Source organism: Lissotriton helveticus, chromosome 12 (assembly GCF_964261635.1).
Source record: "Lissotriton helveticus chromosome 12, aLisHel1.1, whole genome shotgun sequence".
NCBI lineage: Eukaryota > Metazoa > Chordata > Amphibia > Caudata > Salamandridae > Lissotriton > Lissotriton helveticus.
In genome coordinates, this window is record NC_136073.1 from 548,943,309 (window position 1) to 548,965,298 (window position 21,990).

General features: G+C 46.3%; 1 protein-coding gene across 1 annotated transcript in view; it reads left to right on the plus strand.

Annotated features, from left to right (window-relative positions):
* The window catches only part of CA7 (carbonic anhydrase 7), a 201,138-nt gene extending 179,943 nt beyond the window's left edge, over positions 1–21,195 (plus strand). The window contains exon 7 of the mRNA XM_078671640.1: positions 19,970–21,195. Within this exon, the coding sequence (XP_078527766.1) occupies positions 19,970–20,098 (129 nt within the window). The 3' untranslated portion in view covers positions 20,099–21,195. The remainder of the gene's footprint in view (positions 1–19,969) is intronic.
* Positions 21,196–21,990: the final 795 nt, after the last annotated feature.

The following is a 21,990-nucleotide window of genomic DNA, read 5'->3' on the forward strand; positions in this document are numbered from 1 at the left end:
CGTCGTGGAGTGGGGAGTGGTCCTGTAGGCACTAAGGACCTCGTTCAGTGCTGACTGAAGATCTTTCTTTTCGGCCGTGGCTTGCTGGAATGTTCTCTTAATGGTGGACATGAATCTTTCCACAGTGCCGTTGGCCTGAGGCCAGAGTGGCGTGACTTTGCGATGTTGAAAGTCCATGTGTTTCGCGAAGTCGCTGAACTCATGACTATTGAATGGGGGCCCGTTGTCCGTCTTGATGACCCTGGGGACACCCCAAGTCGCGAAGACTTCTTCAAGCACCTTGAGGGTGCAGGCGGCACTGGTGGATGATATGAACTGGGCCACTGGGAACCTGGAGTATTCATCCAGGATGACGACTACATACTTCCCGGATTGCAGGGGGCCATAAAAGTCCATGGCGACTTCTTGCCATACCCCATCAGGCAATGCGGTCATCTGTAGGGGTGCAGGTGGATTACTGTGGCTGGTCAGTTGACATGGGTGGCAGTCTTTCAATGTGTCCTCGACCATCTGGTCGAGGGCTGGGAACCAGACACGTTCTCTCAGTGCTCTTTTGGTGGAGACGACTCCTCGATGACCTTCGTGGGCCAAATCGATTACTCCTTGTCTCAGTGTCGCTGGTATAACTAGTCTGTGATCTCTGAGGAGGAGGTCGTCACCGGTTACAGAGAGTTCGTCGGAGACATGCCGGAAGGCTTGGAGTTCTTTCTTGACAGCAGGGCTTTCCTCTTCCTCCTGCGGGTGGTATCTCCATCTGTTGGTTCGGGTGCGCTTTATCACTTCTTGTAGGATGCTGTCTTGGTTGGTCGCTTCCCGAATGGCGTGCATGGGGATGGCGGGTGGACGAGCATGATTGGCCACGAAGTGAATGTATTGTTCCGCAATGGATGGTGCAGTCTCTGATGAGTCTCGGGGGTGGCGAGACATATAATCAGCTGGATTCTCATCCTTCCCCGGTTTGTGAATAATCGAGAACGTGTACTCTTGCAGCCGCAAGCCCCATCTCTCGATCCTGGGGGGCATCTTGCACTTGGGATTTCCATAGATCGTGACAAGTGCCTGATGGTCAGTTATGAGCGTGAAGTGTTTCCCGTATATGAAGATGTGGAAGTGTTCGCACGCCCACACGACGGCCAGGCTCTCCTTCTCCGGTTGGGAGTATCGTTTCTCAGGGTCTGTTAGGCTCCGACTGGCATAGGCGATGATCCTCCTCTGATCCGACTCATGGTCGTACTGTGCCAGGATGGCCCCTAAGCCCACGGGGCTTGCGTCCACGGTGATTTCCGTTTTCCTCTTGGGATTGAAATAGGAGAGGCACTTGGCTGATTCCACGGCGTGTTTGATGTCCTTGAAGGCACGCTCACACTCCGGGGTCCACACAAATTGCGCGCCAGCTTTCGTGAGGAGCCTCAGAGGGTGACTTACGGTGGCGTAGTCACGAATGTAGCGGGCACAGTAGCTGGCCATCCCAAGAAAGGAATGCAAGTCGTTGACGTCTGCCGGACTCTTGGTGTTGTTGAGCGTGGCGATTTTGTCCGGGTCCGGTTTCATGCCACTCGCTGAGAAGATGTGTCCGAAGAATTTCAGGGTCGACTGATGAAATTCACATTTGTCCTTGTTGAGGGTTAACCCAGCTTCCATCAGAGCGAGGCAGACACGATCGAGGGCGGTGTCATGCTCCTGCGTGTCCGAACCGTAGACTAAGATATCATCGCTGTAATTAAGGGCGTTAGGGATGTGGTGGATGACAAGACGTATGGCCTCCTGGAAGATCTCGGCGGCTGATGAGACGCCAAAACTGAGACGTTTGTAGCGGAAAAGACCAAGATGGGTGGCAAACGTCGTGATGGGGCGAGAGCTGTCATCTAGCTCGAGCTGATGGTAGCCCTTGTTCAGGTCCAGTTTAGAGAACACGGTCGCCCCGTTGAGGGCCGTGATCATGTCGCTCAGGAGAGGGCCTGGGTGTCTCTCCCCCTCAATAGCTGTGTTCGGCAGACGCATGTCCACACAGAGACGGACTTTGTTTTGGGATCCTTTCTTGGGGACGATAAACACTGGGGACACCCATGGAGTGGGGCCCGCAGTGCGCTCAATGATGTCGGCGTCCAAAAGTTCCTGCAGTTCACATTCAACCGCGGATTGCAAGTGAAATGGCACCCTTCGCGGGTGTTGAGCCACCGGTTTGATTTGCTCGTTGATATGCAGGTGGATTTGACGGCCCTTCAGCTTCCCCAGACCTCGGAAGAGGGAAGGGAACTTTCCGGCGCAGTCCGAGATGTCATGGACGTTGAAGAGGATGTGCACCAACTGAAGACGTTCCGCCGTGGGGAGGCTCAGCAGGCAGTCAGCCTCAGGTCCTTTAATTACATGGATAACTGCTGGGATGGAGAGCTTGCCATGCGTGAGGGTGGTGTCAAACTTGCCCAAGCATTGGAGAGGTTTCTTCGCCATCCAGGTGTAGACGCGGACAGGCGCGAAATGCAAACGTGGTTTGGGGTCCATGCGGTCGTGTTCGGCAACAGATATGTAGTTGAGCGATGCTCCGCTGTCCATCATGAACTTGGCGGCGTGGTTGCCCACTTTGATGTTGAGGCGTGGATAACGTTTGAACTGATCATGGTCAGCAAAGTTGACATATTCGGTGGTGTAGGAAGAATGCCTGGATGAGGACGATCTTGAGTCTCTTGAGGGGGAACGACGGTCCCATCGGGAGCGCCGAGAGTCGTGACTGGAGTGTGAGGACGTGGGAGATCTAGGAGGCTCATCTTGAACTGCTCTGATGTGATGACGCTTGGCTTCCGATCGTGAGGGCCGCTGCGACCCATCCTGTCTGTCACCCTCGTTGCGTTTTTCTTTGTGGTAATCCCCACACATGGCCTCAAAGTGGTTGGACCGTCCACATTTTCTGCACCGTTGGCCCATGGCAGGGCAGGAGTCGATGTGAGGGTAGTCGTATCCGCACCTGAAACAACGCCTCGTGCGTTCAGGTCGGCGATCTCTCCTTCCGGATACTTTCCTTCTGTAGTCCGGGCGTCGCCTGGGCGAGTACTTGGAGCACCGCGATCTGTCTCGCGGGTGACGTCTTCCACTGTCGCGCCGATCCTGTCGTCCCTGCCGTCTCTCAGTGATGCGGTTGGCGTGTTCACGGCTGGTACTGGGTCCTGTTTCAATTTCCGCCGCATTTTCTTCGGCTTGGTCGTACAGTCGGGAGTTTTCTTCGATCTCTGCTAGTTCCTGTGGTTTTCTCAGCAGTCGCCGTCTCAGCGACTCCGAGTGACACCCCGTGATTATTTGAGATTTGATGGCTGCATCCGGCGAGAAGTTGGTAAAGTCACAATGTTGGGACTGCCGCCGCAGCCGATGTATGAAAGAACTCAGTGGTTCTTCCTTTCCCTGGCGCTGCTGGTGGAACTTGTGTCTCTCATAGTCGACGTTTCTCTTATGCAGAAAACGGTTATTTAGAACAGTTCTTACTTTATCATAGGTGTCACCATCTGTGGCCGGGATCTCTCGTACGATCTTGCTTATTTCACGCCCCCCTAGATTGCGAAGGGCTATGATCTTGTCTTTGTCTGGTTCAATTTTGGACCCTTCAATTTAATCCTCGAAGTCCTCTAGCCATTCTTGCCATTTTAGTCCCATGCTGCTTCCGGTTGTGACTGACAGTGGCTCCGGGGCTCGCAGGTGGGTGCCTCCCTTGACGTCCTTCTGCGCGGGAGGGTTAGACATCTTGGCAATGAGTTTTGGCGCCCGCGTCCGCTTCTTGCGTCAGCGACTGGCGTGCGTTTCCAAGGTTTGTTCTCTTGTGGCTAGCAATGCTTGTTTGTCTCTTGTGGCTGTCAATGCTTGTTTGTGTTCCAATGCTTGTTCCTTTGTCAGTGCTTGTTTTCTCTTTCTCTTTCTTTTCGATGGCCAATGCTTGTTTTCTTTTCTTGATGCCTGACTTCAAAATGGCCGCCTCTATTTTGCCCAGGGAGGATGTCCCAGAAGTCGCCTGACTTAAAGATGGCCGCCGCTATGGGAATCTCGTGTCCCACGAGATCTCATTCAAACCTCCATTCTCCACTCGGCACTCACCGGCAGCCGGTTTCTTCAGGCAGCTCACCCTCCGCACCTCTCCAGACGCTCCTCGGACACCGGAGCAGTCAGACGCGATCCAGGCGAGCTCCCGGTTCACTGCGTGGCTTGCAGGCGATGTCTCACGCATCGGGGGTGAGCTTTTCTTCCGTTTTGGCGCGAACAGCGCTCGTTCAGCACCACTTGGCAGGCGGTCTCCGTGGGGCGCCGTCCTCCACGCTGGGGCACTTTTCTTCTCTCTTGGGGTCTGGCAGAGTCAGGGTAGGCTCCTGGCTTCTGCTCTTGCAGCACTGGCTGGTCACTGCGCGCTTCCTGCGCAAGTCGTGTTTTAGCGCGAAAGGTCTCTTCTACCTCAAGCGTTCAGACGCTTGGTGCCTCGGCTCCCTTTTGGGTCCCTCTCGACTGCTGGGGGGGGACAGGGTCACCTGCTACCGGCCTCTCGTGGCAGGTCGAAATTTCCTCTCTTTGGTCAGCGTCTCCTTCTCCTCGAGGCTGCCTGGGGACAGGGCTCTCTTGTGAGGGTCTGTGGGTTGGGTTCAAGCGCATCCCACCCTCGTCGCCAGCTGTAGCATCCTGCTACAATAATCACAGACGCTATATAGTGCTATCACTGGAGCTTTATTATTACACATCTACTCTCGCCCCTGTCCCTACTCTGACTGTCCTTTCCTATCCTGTCCCCTCCTCTTCCCCTCTGCCCACCTAGCTCCGCCCACCCCAGCTACTGGACTGCTAACTTCGTTACAAGGCTATAGTTGATTGCAATATACCAGGGCACACCCAATCACTATATCTGTAATCCAATTAGCAATCAAGCAAAAAACTGAGGAAACTCTTCCTCAGAATATGTTCCCAATTGGTCCATTATCCACTGTTCTTTTAAAGATACTTCGACCACACTTCTGAATTAGGTATTTTGACTTTTAATTCCAAACAAAATATGCGAAGAAACAGCAACAGCCGATGCGCGTTTCAAGGCTCAAGAAACTTTTCCTGTTGATGATGTTGGGGTTGCTATTCATTAAACACCCCATCTATCAATAGGAATTCTTCCATGTAGAATAAATACCAGTAAATTGGCAGGCAGTGTTGAACCGGTGCTGATAAAAACGGCGGCAACAATATTCAAATTTTGCGCTTTTGGAATCTGGCTCACGCCCTGAGGCACGCAAAACTTATTGATCCAGTAAGGATTTCCCAGACCTTGATACATCCATATTCCCGTATCTTGAAAGTTCCGATGCGTATGCCCGATTCACTGCTAAAAACGATTTTTAGCTGTGAATCGGGCATTTTTATCAGCACGGGTTCAACACTGCCTGCCAATTTACTGGTATTTATTCTACATGGAAGAATTCCCATTGATAGATGGGGTGTTTACTGAATAGCAACTCCAATATCATCAACAGGAAAAGTTTCTTAAGCCTTGAAAAAGTCCTGCGGGCGAAACACGCGCCAGCTGTTGCTGTTTCTTTGCATATTTTGTTTGGAAATAAAAGTCAAAAGACCTGATTCAGAAGTGTGGTCGAAGTAGCTTTAAAAGAACATTGTATTATGGACTTATTGGGAACATATTATGTTTTTTGCTTGAATGCTAATTGGATTACAGATATAGTGATTGGGTGTGCTCTGGTGTATTGCGATTCACTACTTTGCATTACTCTGCGTCAAGTGGGCAACAATGTGTGTTACATGGGTGTTCCCATGATACACGCTCATGGCTTTTGATGCAAAGTTCTATCTGCTGAAAATGGTAGCCAAGGCGTTGTGCCAAAACATAACGCCTCTGAATCAGGTATTAAGAAGGGGAAATGTTTTAATTTCCTTTAACGTTTTCAATGATTCATGTGTGCGGCACTGTATAGCACATTTCCAATGTTGAAACATTTTTAAACAATGTCTAAGAATGACATTTTCTACTGGCCTATGCTAGATATCATGTATGCACCTTTGCACTATGGCGCATGGAGAGACACAGGTTGGCGCTGTTATGCTCTCTCCCTCTCACACAATCCAGCAACTTTAGATACGGCACTGCTTTAGTTAGTAAGTCTACCTCCAACAATTTTGCTGTCTTCTGTGCAGTGGCATAACAAAACTGCAAGGTACTTGGAGAGCCCCCTAGGGACTCGTTCAGGAGCTCTCCAGCCGAAGTGCTGTGCTGAGGGGCTCCCTGGAACTTGGGGGCCCCCTCGTTCCATGGGGACTGCGGGAGTCTGTGTTACGTCCCTGCTTCTGTGCCCCTGCATGCCTGCGTTTGTGTGTGCATGTGCGCGTGTTATAGCTACTTGTGCTCATAGTGGAAACCAGGCTTCGAATGGCGAGGATTCTGAAAGAGCATTTTAACAGTGAAAGGCTAGTCAAGAACAAAAACAGAAAAGGAAGGTTGTACAAGTAAGTTATTTCTTACAAAACAAAAATAGAACGTTCGAGTTTCCTTTCAGAGTCAGAGAATGGAAGGAAAAACACATCTGTGTCGTTTGTGTGTGTGGGAGGCTGACGCAAACACAGAACAACACCCGCATCCTTTGTTCAGCGGCACATTCTCTGCAGAGAGTGGGGACACAATTATAATAAAAAGTTGTGCTGGTGCCCTGCACTGCAGCCCCTGCCCATCTTCACTGATTATCAATATGATTAGGGCAGAGCCCTGCAGGCTGGACCGGGAACCAAAAGCAAGCCTGGCAAATTTGTTCAGATCAATCTTCATATGGCACACAGCGAGTGAGCGCAGTGTATTAGCCTGACTGATGTAAGGGGTGGGGCTTCATAAGCCTGACCCCCTGCAAGGGGTGGGGCTTCATAAGCCTGACCCCCTGCAAGGGGTGGGGCTTCATAAGCCTGACCCCCTGCAAGGGGTGGGGCTTCATAAGCCTGACCCCCTGCAAGGGGTGGGGCTTCATAAGCCTGACCCCCTGCAAGGGGTGGGGCTTCATAAGCCTGACCCCCTTCAAGGGGTGGGGCTTCTCCCCGCCAAATGTTTTGGAAGGAAATTGTAAATAAGGTTCTTGTTGCAGCACATTTTTCATTATTTAATCTTGTCCAATCTTTGAATGAAGGGATGCAGATTGAAGACGTGGCTGCATGAAAGAATGAATAGTTGGATGAGTGGGGAATGGGTTAATGAATCAATTAAAAAATGGACGGCAATGAATAGTCTTTTAGCTATGTGGAGCAAGCGGTCTCAATGCACTCAACAAGGGTGGGTGATCTGGGGGCATATTATCAAGGACCGGTGTTCAAATTATCGCTGTTTTATTGGCAGGAAACTGCCGATAAAACAGTGATAATGGGCTTGATAATACGCCCTTGTTAATTCCCATCAAAACTCACGTTAACATCAGAACATGGGCTTCTATGGGAATTAACAAGGGCGTATTATCAAGGCCATTATCGCCAGTTTCCTGCCGATAAAAAAGCGATAATTTTAACACCAGTCCTTAATAGTATGCTCCATGTTTTTATTTTACCTTCCATAATAAAACAACATCCTCCCCAAACACTACCACCATCAATACTTGTGAAACATTGGTAGCCTGGATGTATTTAACATAGTGCACTGATTTACCACCTCAAAAAATGAAACACAATGAATTAACCTCTGATCTAAAATGGGAGAGAGAAAGAGATAACCATGTAGAGGCTGAATGGCAGAACATGAAAACCAGGAAGCCATGCATCAATCCCGGCTTCTTCTTGACAACATTGCATGATCCTAGGCAATTGTTGTTTTTCACAGTTTATCGTTTTACTTCATTATCACTTGAGAACATCTTGAAATACTTCAGTTCATTGTGTGATGCATTAAAAAAAGAAAATACTATAATGTTACTCAAGCCACAGTAACACCCTAAGTCAGATATAGGGCCAAATAACAACTGACTTTCCTGATGGTTTACAGATAGCCTCTTGGTCAGGGTAGTGGTGGGCCCAGGCATGAATGTTTCTAAGTTCATGTTTAGAATCCATCACTTCTTACTATTGCCACTCAATGCATTGTTATAATTTAGCATGCTAAAGTGAAATGGATTTCAACAGTTGCATTATAAAGAAATACATGATTTTGAATTTGAAGAGTCCTTATATGTGTTTACTGGACTCTGTATCTGGATTTAAGTTCCAGATATGTTGGTGGCTCGGCTAGAAGCCAAGCAGCAGCAGACCCCTCACACTCCTTCTCTCTTCTCCCTGAATGTCAGAGCTGCTCGTAGCAATCCTGCAGGAAACAAGAACCAACACAAGCAAAAACAAATGGTCGCTTTGCATAGTTTATTTTTAAAGCACTGGAATTCGCAGGCAGGAAGCATGGAGGCATGGCCATCAACAGGCCCTCAACAACATAACCAGACCCCCTAGCAGCAAAAACCAGCCCACACCCTCCCATCCTACTGGGAAATTACCTGTTTCCGATAGGACCAGTCCGGGCCTGGAGCACTGCACATTTACAATGTCTTACAGGTGTACCAGGAGTGGCTCGTGCAGCGGGGGACGGGGGGGGGGAAGTATGAGGGATTTCGACAGACGAGGGAAAATTAATTATTTGTTTAATTTTCCCTCATCGACGTCTGTTGAATCCCCCCCACCCCGGCCCACCTCTTACCTGCACGAGTCACCCCTGCAGGTAACTGAAACACTGAACTCAAAGTAAAATAAAAGAGGCACATTTTCTGCCATACTCTGCTTTAGTCAAAGGCACTACACCTATGGATGTATTGTGCCAAGATATAAGGTCTGTGTCCTCTGGGGCTCACAATTAGGAGGAGTGGGCACATTTACAGACTATGGATGTTGGGTACTAAATGGCGGAAGCTTCCTTGGCACAATCACTGGGAGGCACCAGTCGGCCCTGTGCAGAGAATGGATGCAGCCAGTGCTTGATTTGTTAAAGAATAAATGCCAAGGCTCAAATTGTTTCTGAGAAGCCCGCTACCAGAGATGACAAATGTTGGGCTGGCTGTATACCAAGGCTGTCTAGTCTTGATTAGACCTCATGCCTCTTTCTTCCACCACCATACACTTTCTGCCCCCTTTATCTAACTCTTGCAGGTAGTTTCCCCTCTTCTCTCCCTTTGTCACTGTTTTCCTATCTTTCTCTTCCTTTTTCTTTCTCCTCTTTCTGTCTTTCTCTTCCTTGTTTGGGGTCAAAGTCTGATGAGGAAAAATAAGTCTAGGTGCCCAAAAGTAAGTACCGGTGGACCCCACATGCATCCACCAGCTCAAATTAAGCACTGGATCCAGCAATTGGAAAGATGGTGGCATAGATTGATGTCTCAGTGCATTTGGCGAAGAAGTGATGTTGAAGGTAGCTAGTGGGTGGCGTAGTGTGGTCCTTTGGTCAGGTAAATCTATAGTTAAGATACAGAGCAAAGTTAAGGTTGGAAGTTATAAAGTGAGAACAATGTAAATTGGGCCAGGTTAGTTCTGTCAGAAGTAATACAACAGCAAGTTGGTATTCTGCATTATGCGGGAATGTGTCAGGATTGCAAGAGAAATATTCAATTATCACAAGGGTGTAGAATGCTGCAGCTTAATCCCTGGGTAATTTCCCATTTTACCACCGATTCTGACCTGAAGCTGGTGAATTAAATGGCTGTGGGGAAAGGGAGTGTGGGAATGCAGTATTTCAGGATTCATTGCAACTTGTAGAGAAGTGGTATGCTTGTGTGTGCACCTGAGTTGGCTCTATGTGTAAGAAAATGGGATGATATAGTGATGTGATCTATCTGTGTATGCATGGGCTGAGTGGGCATGCTGTATGTGAAATATTTGCGTGTTTATGATTTAGAATGTGATGATACATGGAATGTTGTTTGTGCTGGAGAAAGCCTGGAAAGATTGGTTTCAGTTGGATTGATTATGAAGCCCTGACAGGACATATCTCCTGTTGGTGTACAATAATGTCCTAACATGAAATATAGAACTTACCTCCTACTTGAATGGCTTTAGGCTTGTATGAAGACCCGCCCACTGACTTCAACATAACTCTTGACTAAACCAGAAATTACATGGACCTCTTGTTGCGGGCCTATGCTGAGAGATTTTGCAGAGGTTGTGGGAAACAGGGAGAAATTGGTGGTTCAAGAGCGGAACTCCTTGCTTGTATTGGAGAGCCTGAAAATACTGTAGGGCAGTATGGTAGAGCAGACAACACAGCATCTTACCTTGATTTAATCTGCAAAGCATCTGTAGTTGAAAGCATAGCAAAATCTTTTTTATTGATTCATTTAGCAGTTTTCTATAGTACTGTATGTCACAACTAGGTTACTTAAGAGTGCTGTATATCTTGAAATGTGAGTCCAGCTATATGATATTGCATTCCAGTCACTGCCAACCTGCCTATCCGACAGTGGCAGCTGCTAGCAGGGAAAAGTGGTGGACAGCACGGAGGACAAAAAACAACGTGCCTACTGCTCGTCGCCTTGCCGCCTTTACAGCTCCCGATGATGCACACACAGGCTCCCAGACTCCCCTGGGCCAATACAGATGCTGCTCGCATGCTGGTATTACCCAGCATGAGAGAAGTACCGGGATTGGGCAGAGTTGGCTGCTTTCACACTCCAGCAGGGACTGGGAGCCTGTACACCTGAGCCCTGCTGATATCTTCAAGCAACAGCCTGGAGAGATTCTAGTGCGCATGCCAGTTTGGCCGTCCTATGATGGATGGCCAGACCAACATGCGCACTTGTTGTGCCCTGTGCCCACCACTCCTCCTCCTGCTATCCCTTAGAGGATGGCCCCGCCCTCAAGACTTGGCTGCGGCTCCAATGTAAAATAAAATGATAATAAAGCAGTTTTATTAATTGCTTTATTAGCATATTATTTTACATGTGCCTGCTGGTTTCATCAGTGAGGCGACGATTCTCCGCCATAACGGAGGAGCCGCCCCTGCTATCTGAGATGCCTAACTTACTAGCATCTATTCAGTGGTCCAGTCAAAAGCCAGTATGAATAAGTCACTTAATATGAGTTTCCTGAAGCACAGGTGCCCGAGTTCTGCTCTCAAACATAGGGTCAGAGCCTTGCTGAACGTTGGGTCTTGAACTCCTAGTGATCTGCCTCCATGTTTTAGGGCCTGATTTAAAGTATTGCATTCTTTACTCTGCCCGTCAAGGTGGCGGTAGACATTACGTCCACCAACCTAACGGACAGAAGACTGCGATATGTACAGATCACCACTGGTACAGTGGTGATCTCCATGCCTTCATAGGAACTGTCGTCACAGCGGATCCTCTGAAGACACTACAAGTTTTGCGCCCGACCTCCATCTTTCAGGCAGACATGCACCAACCTTCCTTCTTTTTGTTATTGAAAAACACAACCACTAATGTCCCCCAGACCCTGGGAGCTTGCTCCTAGTGTCTGGGAGTCATTGATTTTATTTCTGTTCGAGACCATCATGTTTATTCTGGCAGGGCCTGACAGGAAAAAAAACATCAGACTGTTCTCTCTAAATGTAGTGGTCTGTCTAGTGTTCTCACTTCCACAGCCCTCACTCCATCAGGACCTTTGTAAACTTGGCGCTGACAGAGCCAGTGGGAAAATCACTTTTGGAAAGTCGATGGTCCACCTAACTCATAATAGAGTGGGCAGACCGAGGGTTTGACAGACATGGTATTCTCACATGTTTGTTGCAGAGTACTCTGTCTGCCAAACTCTAGGTTGTGTCTTAGGGCCAGATGTATGATGCATTTTAACGGTCGCAAACAGCCCATCAAGCCTTTTGCAATTGGCAAATTGCATTTTCAAATGTACCAACCCTATTTTGTGAGTCATAACCTATTACCGACTCGCAAAATAGGGCTTGCGATTCGCTATTAGGAAGCGGTGTGCCAAGGGCATTCCTTCCTAATAGCGAGTCGCACTGTTATGTAAGAATGTTTTGCGACCGTGAATGTGGTCGCAAAACATTTGCAGTTTACCACCAAGTTCACAACGATGGTAAGTCATTCCCAAACAAGAAAGGATCCCCAAAGGACCCCTTCCCCTTTGTGAATGGGGGCACCAACATTTTTTCAGAGCAGGCAGTGGTCGCATGGACCACTCCCATTGTGAAAAATAAAATTAAAACTTTTCATTTTTATTTTTGAAAATGAGCTGCATTTAAAAAAAACTGCTTTATTAAAAAAGCAGCCGCTGAAATTGTCGTCTACTGACCCCAGCAGGCCACCATCCCTGTGAGTGGCGACCATTCCTAACGGGTCACAAATTGTGACCTGCTTCATGACTACTAATGAGGCAGGTCCCCTGTGACCCATTAGGAAATCACAAACGGTGTCACACACACTGTTGTACATCAGGTTTTGTGACTCGCAAATTGCGAGTCGCTAAAGAATCTCCATTTGTGAGTCACAAACCCAAATAGTCACACATCTGGCCCCAAGTCTCTTAAAGGTTTATGGGTAATCCAATGTGATGTATCTTGCCAGAGGTTCCCTGATGTGGTGAAAACAGTACATTCAAGCAATACCGTTGGGCATACATAACACAGAGAGGTAAAATTGTAGCCATCACGTATGAAATCCCAAAGCAAACAGTAATGTGTTTATTATCGGTATTTGAGGCAGGACAAACAATGCTCCACAGAGCAGTCTTTCACTTTTTAATCTTTTTATTGCAGGAGGCCATCATAAATATGAAATGCTTTACACAGAGTAATGTGGTATGTTTGGAGCCAAGAAACAAAAATCGGGGTGTGGTGGAGAGAGGAAAACTGAATTAAGACACTGTACTATATATCTTTGTGTTTTATGTGTCCTCCATACTTACAGTTTAAAGTGCTTTGGGCAGAATCACACTGTTTTCGATCCACTGCCAACGCTGGGATTAAAGCCTAAGCATCTGGGCTTCAAGGCAGCAATCTAGCCTCCAGACCATGTGTACCTTTGCTAAGGGTTCTAAGTGAAACATCATTGCTGGAGAGCGGAAATGCAATGATTCATGACTTGTTGGGGAAAAAGGGACCTACAATTTTCCATATATGTTCAACGGTCAACAAGGATGGAATGTGCCACCATACCATAACGTGTATTAAAGCACACCTTCACCTGTAGGCATATTGGTGATGAATAACAGATGTTTACTGTTACCCAACTTAATGGTACTCATTTTAGTGACCTCAGATGGATGAAAGGCTGAGTGGACCCACCAGGATTTGAACCTGTGACCATGAGTTCAAACACAGGACCTTGCAGTGGTGCATTAGTCCACTGAGCCATCAGACCCAGCTAACCATATTAGATTCAGGGGCTCGAGGCTTATAGTCTCAATAATACCAGTTGGTGATCTGAACTGCAGGGCTCCAGAAAAGGGGAGGATTGTTCATAGGTGGTGGGGAGGAGGCAGGGCGAGAGTATTATAATAGATTTCGCTGTATAGACCTTTTATAGGTCTTTTCCGAAGTCCTTCAAGGGTGGCAGTGTGATGGAAACAAAGGCTTGCAGGGTCAGCCGATCAACAGGTCGATGTACAGTGACAACAGAAAGCAGGTGTCTGACAGACATAAGCTGTTGACACTGTCAACTTTAATGGCTGATTGTAAAGTTTCACCCTGTTCAAGGACTGTCTAGTTTCCCTCAGCGCCCTTTTCTCCCCAACCACTGTACATAGCTCACGTTTCCCTTTGCCCAGGTGAACCACTGGGCTTTATTTCTCCGGGCAGTGATTGGCATGACTCCCTCTTGACAGCTGAGATATTGACAGCTCAACATACACCTTTCTTTCAGTTTGCGCATTCATGGTTCACTGGGAGGGGGGGGGATTTTTCAAACTTCGATTGGAAGGTTACAGAGAAAGACTAGTACAGGTGTGTTGACTGTTGGGAGGTTCATCTATCAACATACTTGGCTCTGAGAGGTGTGGCGCAGCAGCCAGAGCGGCTGACTAGAGCACAGGGCTCACAGTTTGATCGCTGGTGATGGCTCAGCTCAGCATCATGTGACTCTGGGCAATAGCTCACTTAATCTCCCAGATGGCTCCCCATTGGCTGGATACCCTTAGTGGTGATAGGTTTGCGCTTTACAAATGTGGAAATTAATCATTTCCTGCAGGAACGCCCCCGTCTTTCCTTACCACTGGAAGAGAGATTCCTCCTAAGACGCAAGGGGTGCCTGAGCGCAGCCTTGTTAACGCAGCCACTGAATGACCCTCAGATTCTTTGATCGTGGGCTGAACACTGAACTGGTCAATTTCAGCCCGTATCCCTCACCTAATCACCAATCAGTCACTCAAAGGTGAACTATCTTAACAGGCAACTTGAACAGGCCTTCAAGATCACTAACCTCACAAACTGACACTGTAACTGACCAGCTGTCTACGCAAAGGGCTGCGCCATCTTCTTGTTCCATCCACCAGCAAAGCCCTGTGAGTCTTCTCAGTTGTGGCATACAATACTTATCAAAAACCAGATGACTCAATATACAAATGATTGCAGACATGTATGTGTATATCAGTCAGCTGACACACGTGTCCACCCTGTCTTTCACCAGGTGTCAACCATGGGCTGGAAAACTACAAAAATACATGGAATAAAATATTTACCTGACTTCCCGGCCTGATCTGTGCTTTCTCGGGTTAGAGGGCCAAATTTAATGTTAATTGTAATGGAAAGCCCACTTTTTTTGTCACGGAAGCGCTACATTTGGTGGAGAAGCTACTCTTAGAATCCCCACCACAGCAATGAATGTATGCCAGAGGTCTTATTTTATTTCCAAAGTATGTACACTACAGAGTGAACAATGTGCAGTAAGTGTCAATTTAAAGAAAATATGGAGTTTTAGGGACAAATTTAGAGTTTGTTGGGAGGGCCTCCAAGCTAGTGGGCTGGCTGAGGTACTTCATTCTTCCGCCCTCTGGCAGCCCACCCGCCTTATTAGGAGTTCCTCATTCGCTCGACTTTCATAGAACATGATGGTCGCTCAGCATTTTATCTGTTCTGCAGACAAAAGCCATCAAACTGAAGGTGTCCTTCTGCAGAACAAAAAAAAGTCAATATCCCTGCCATGCAGTGAGTTTCTTCTCTGTGCGAGCTTGCCATTGGTGGTTTCTTCTGTCCACGTCTGCATCCGGGGCAGCAATGTCGGGCCCCAGGGGAAGTAGGGTCGCAGACCTGTCTTCCCCTGGGGTTCTTCGCACAATCAGGCCGGAAGGACATGCTGCGGAGTGGGGCAAGGGGTTGGACTAGGGGTTGGGTTTAAGGGGGAATAAAGGTGCAGGAGGGGAGGCGCCAGCCTCTTCCTGCACCTGGGATCGCCGGGGAGGGTATAGGCAAAGTTAGTCCACCCACCCACCCTAGAAGTCATAGGGGAAGAGTTGCTGATGATGTTAGCGTGCCAGCTTAGGACAGGTTGTGGACATTGGTGGGTTAGCAGTACTTTGGAGGGGTGGTGAATCACATACACGTGTATTCACCCCTTAGGGGGAAAACAGGTGACCGATGGCGGGATGCGTAATGCAAGAGAGCAACGGCAGGAAATTGAAGAGAGGATTTTGTAGGAAAGTGAAGCGGAGAATGGGGAGATGGTGGCGGTCTCAGAGTGAAAGGGGAGGAGCGCAACAGGTGTGACGGTTTGAGGATGGATGGGGTGAATGAAGGGGATGATGATGGAAATGTTATAGTTAAATTGATGCTTTGGTTAATAATGTTAACTGTTACAACCTTGTCCTAATATAATGGCCTTTTACGCTTCAAGTAACAGCGTGGGGTGTAGTTATTGCATGAAAATATGGTCTGACTGCTTGTCTTAAATAGCGATTGGCTGCTGGTTAAAGGTGTCCCATGGCGTAGCCAGCTGAGATTCTGACGTCAGAAACCTGGCAGTTTCACCACCTTTAACTGAAGGGAATTGTGAGCTTGAAGTAACGGGACAATGAATTAATTACAGCGTTTTCTTTAAATTACTCTCTTGTCCTTGATTTCGCAGTCAAATATTGTCCTCTTGTTTGATAGTGTGCATTTCTTGTTGTAAACTCGTCGTCAAGTGGCGAGACATTAAAGCACTTGAGATACTTCTGTGTATCCATATGTCTCTAAAGTAGACACCTAAGACACTTAAGGGAATTCATAAATTATTGAGGACAGGAGTTCCTTAAGCGGACAGTCAGATTATGTTTCAAGGAGAAACTGTGGCGCCATGAATCATGCATTTGAATGGCAGATCGCCACCTGATGCTGGGATCCCTTTCCTACTGAAAGCCATCTAAACCCTCTTGAAGATGCTGAATTTGATCCAGCTACTTGTACGCCTTGACATAACAGTAGCTGAAGCAACAATCACATGGCTGACTAGTTGTATATTTTAGTATTAATGCATCACAATCAAACAGAGTATTCCAGATGGAACTCTGGCAAATCGCCCAAGAAGACGCAACTGAACTAACATCAAAATAATTTTTTAAAAAAACATTTCAAGGCATTTTATTTCAAAATGTTATTTTAAATACTTGATTTGTATTTCAAGCATTTTTATATAACACCCTTTCTTAGTGTCACTACAAACAAATAAACCAACGACACACAAGTAATGAGCAAGAAAAAGATAGTCGGTTTGGGTCAACATATCAACTATAGCACTCCTGGGTATAGGGGGAACTATACTGAATTCAAATATTACTTTGGTAATGAATGTTAATGGGGTTACGGGGCATGCCAGCAAGTAGGCCAGCACAAACTGTGCACGCCAGGTTCTGAATAAATGGCCACAAATGTCCGTCCCTTGAGGATAGGGACATAGCACTATTTATAGGAAACGGTTGCCCGACTTAGGAATGGCATTGATAAATTGACTAGTGCTGGCCGCACGACTCATACATGTTCCCATTGATATAACAGAAATATCGTTTATTGAATTCCTTTTGTGGCAATCCGCCGCCTCAATTTGCATTTACATACATGGGCATATTATTGGGGCGCCAGACAGTAGTCATATGAGAAGGTTGATTGATTCTAATATATGTCCCGATCCATATTGAGCCATTGTAGTTTAAATTGTCACCCGCCCAAGTCATGCTTAAAAAATTATATAGCATCCCTGTATTTTGCAGTGTAACGTCTATATCATGACCAGTATCTAATTGATACAGCAGGGGGTCTTTATTGATGGTCAAACTATAACCCATAATTCTTATATGTAGCTAATCAATAAAGGAATGATATCCAGGGTGTTTTAGCCTACTGCCTGTATACAAAACAATGTAGAGCAAATGACACACAGTGCTCTTTAATATGCGTTCCAAGTGTACACTGGTTGTGGTTGTAAAATAGATTTCTTAACAGTGATTCTTATACAGAACCCACACTATGTGGCACTGGGAGGGTCCAGATGTTAAGACCTACAGGAGCAACATAGATTCTGTAGCTTGATGTGAGTAGTAAACAGTGTGAGGGTGTGTAGAGGAGTGATTCACTTGTGAAAGTGACCCAATTTACATTGGATTGACGATTGGTAAAAATAACCATACGACAACATTAAAGCTAATATTTATAATTCTTACTCTTATCTTTTTTGGTTTGGTGAGTTACCATGTCTCTCTTGCACTGTGAACAAAGTGAAGAATGAGACATTGAGTGTTAAGGATAGATCCTGACGATAGCTTGGGGATAGGTCTGGTACACCAGCTGAACTGAAACATGTTGACCATGAAGGGTGAGTGAGGAAGGAACCCTAACAGATACCTTATACCCCCTCTCCCTCCTTGTTGTTTTTGACCTTACATACCCATGGTAACTTCAGTTACTGCTCGCATCAGATGATTTCCACATGGAAATCCCCATTTCATGTTCATGAAATGAAAAATGACTTTATTAAGCGTGTTAAACCCAAAGCACTATGTCCAAAAAACACAGCTCCTAAGCACAGAAAATCCAGAGAGCCTATGATGAGAAAAAACATGTTTTTAACATTTTCTTCAATGAGGCAAAGGAGTCACATCTAGTGATGTGGGCGGGCAGGGAATCCCATAACTTGGCAGCAGCCCTGGAGATGGACGGACGTCCCCATCTGACTTTCTGGAACCTGGGCATGGAGACCTTCCTAGCTGTAGAGGATCTGAGTGACCTGCCTGCGGTGTACCAGCTGAAGAGGGAGGAGAGATGTTTGGACCCTTTGTGATGGAGAGCAAGGAAGTCTAGGCAAATAGCCCTAAAAACAATGCGCCTCCTCACAGGAAGCCAATGCGGTGCTCTAATGACATCTCTGACAGACACTCATTTAGGAGTGTTAAGAATAAGGTGCGCAGCCGCATTTCACACCACTTGTAGCTTGTTAAGTGAGCAGGCATTGATATTCAGAGAGACCCCATTGTAGTAAATGAGTCCGGAGGATACTAAAGCAATGGACACTGAGTGACATAATTGAACTGGAATAAAAGGAAAGACCTTTCTAAGAGCCCTGATTATATGAAAGTAGGTACTCGTGGTACGATTGACCTGTGAGTCAAATTTCAGGGAAGTGTAAAAAATAACTCCAAGATTTTTGGCCACTTTAACAGGCCACATTCCTCAGGCCACCAGCAGGAGGACCAGATGAATTCTTGTGCACCAAACACCAGCACCTCAATTTTTCCATGTTTGGTTTAAGATAATGTTCTTTTATCCAGATGTTAATCTTGGTCATGCAGAGATTAAACTTGTTAGCTGCTGAGTGCAAGTTGTCAGAGATGGATACAATAATCTTTGTGTCGTCAGCATATGAGAGTGCTTGAAAACCACATGAACGTATTAGTTCACAGAGAGGAGCAACGTACAGATTAAAAAGAGTGGGACTTAATGAAGACCCCTGGAGGACCCTGCAGAGAAGGCTAGAGGCCTTAGCTTTAAAGCCCCCACAACTGACAACTTGCACCCTGCTGGTGAGAGGGGAATGGCAGAGACTGAGGGCTTTCCCTCTGACACCTGCATGATGAAGGCATTGAACCAGGCACACGGGTGAGACGGTGTCAAAGGCTGCAGACAAATCTAGTAGCACCAAGACAGCCTCCCACCTTGATCCACCTGGCATCTGGCACTCTCTGTAGCGGCCACGGTGCAGTTTCTGTGCTGTGACCACTTCTGAAGCCATTTTATGAAGCTGGTACCCAATCCTTTCCTTTTGACATCTTTTTACTCAATCAAAATCTCTGCCGGGCACATTTTGCCATATGGATTCCAGGTCCTTCTCTGATTACTCCATTTTTTTGTAAATATGCACACAGCATCCTTCTACCCTTATGGCTAGGCTGGTGCTGTGTAACTGCCTATATGTTTAGCCCTTACTACAATTATAATTTGCACTATAGTTGCACCTCGATGATCATCGCGTACAACAAGAAAACACTTCCCATATAGGATCAAAACAAAAACAATGCCTTTCAATCTCACACCCTACAATCTGTACCTTGCTATGTGTGTGGGTAAGTGCTTCAGCACCCCACATAGGAGTAATAGGCACTAGACAAATCCTACAATGCAATACATTCTCCTAGTAATTCTAATGCATGTGGTATCAGGAATACCAGGTTTGGTGTCACCTCCTTCCCCCTTAATTCCAGGTCACTTACAATGAGGGCCTACGTCTGGCACAGGGAGTGGAGAGAGATTCTAAGATATTTTCTAACGAACACAACTGTGTATGTACTTCTGATTCTGCACCCACTGCTTGATGGGCTACTCTAACCACAAAGGCACTCAATCTAGGGCAGTCTTCCACTTCCTAGCCCATACTTGTGAAATGTGTTTGGCTTTGCCTTATGCCAGCATAATTGTATTTAATCAGACGAGTTTAAGCATATATTGTAATCTAACAAATGGTGGCACTTCCTGAAATTGTGTGACATTACACTTGTTATGAAACAAAGATATAAATTGATTGGCTGAACGTCCATAATGATTTTCACATGTGACATTTGTGTTTTTGCACAGATGGAGAAGTTCAGAAAAATCCTACTTTTCAGCGCAGAGGAAGAAGATGCAAGAATTCACATGGTGAACAACTTCCGGCCTCCCCAGCCTCTGAAGGGGAGATGCGTCCAGGCCTCCTTCCGGTCCTAACGAAGACACCTGTGAGCATGGCAGCTGCTACTGTGCTTCCATCTCCTCAGTGACCAAACCCGCCCCACTGCCTCTCCATGGGCCTCTTGGAATTCAAACAGCCATTTTCATGAACTATGTTATTTTTGTGGTGCACCAACAAAAGTCATGAACTGACCTTTGGTTTACATTTTGTATAGATCAAATCTATTTTTTTTCCAGTGGGACTGTATTTTTGGGCAGAGAGATATGTTTGAAAAATGAGACGACTGTACTGTATAATTTGTAGGGTTGCCACTTGATCAATATTTATCAATAGAGACGATATTTTTACATGAAAGCGGGTACACGTTTATTGAAAAACAAGTTAAAGATAGTATTTTTAAATTGTATGTAATAGCAGCTTTTGTGTTTTATGAAAGTTTAAACTCTACGCCCAGATCTCTGCCAAAGAAAGTTCATTCAAGGAGAATGTTTGGAGATTAGCCACGTAATGAAGTCCTGTCCCCTACACTTCACACGTCACTGGCCGGATTGATTGATTGATTGTGGGTTTCTAAAGCGCTAGAATCGACTCCCGAAGGAGTATCTCTGCGCTGTAGACCACTGGGGAACCCGTCCTGGCTTTCCCTGTGAGATGGTCCCTACTGGGTATCTCCAAGGTGAAACCAGGCATCCCGGCGTATGTGCGCTAATATATGATAGTTGTGTTTCTCGAAGCGGTGGGCTAGCCACATGTTCTACTGAAAATATCCTGCCACCTTTCATCAATAATTATAAACGTAAAATGTTTTTTATAATCTAGGGGAAGAATGAATGATAGAGGTTTTAAGTCATAGCATGGTATAAATTAACATTTATTTTATTGCACAGATATTTTTCATCAATCACACGTTGCCTGTGAAATTGAGCCATGAAGCAGCTAAGTTTGTTGGTGATTCGTCAGAGTGAGTCCCAGCTGTGTTAATGATGATTAACTCCACACTGGATGCTAATGAAAGTGGAACTTGTGAACTTTGAACCTGAGCATTACAGCAGACATAGCTAATTATGCAATACTTAAGATGTTTATAGAATTCTTCATGATAATGGTGATCTAATTAAATATTAGCAAGCCATAATGTGTTCATAGTCTTTTTCCTTATAACATTTTTAATTCTGTTTTTATTGAATTATATTTCTGTTAAAAACGTGGATGGTGATAGTTGAAATTGTGCTTGCCAATGTGCAACTTTCTACTCAGTGGGAACCTCTGCCAGCGAATGTTTTAGGCCCAAATCACAAAGGTTCTCATGTGACTTGCTATTGTGTTATTTCAGGCCTACTTCAAGTATTCAGGACAAGGCCAAGAGTACTACAAAAATAAGTCACGAATACTCAGACCAAAACATGTGTGCTCTAGGCCCTTAGTAATATGACCATCCATAGCTTGCAGAGTAAAAATAAACTACATATTAAGTAAGAAAATAATCGACGAGTAAGTGAGTAGTAAACAGGGCCAGACAGGGTACCCAAACCAGCCCTGGCAATTTTGTCAGATCAGCCCCCAGAAGTGGGTGGGGGGGGGGGGTGCAAGTGTGAAGCACTGATGCTTTTGTTACTGTGGGCCAATATTGCACCACTGCTGCAAAACTGGCTGAGGTAATTTGCCACTTGTAACCTGGAGTCCGCCACACTATAATCGTAAATCGTAAATCATACGTTCTTATATAGCGCCTTTTCACCGTAAGGTCTCAAGGTACTTGCTTTGGGAACCCGTCCTGGCCTTTCCCTGCGAGATTACCCCTACTGGGCATCCCCAAGGTGAAGACCAGGCATCCCATCGCGGTGGGGCCATAGTGGAGATTAAGCAAGCTATTGCCCAGAGTTGCAGAGTGTGAACCGACGATTTGAGTAGGCACCAAGGCGAGAAT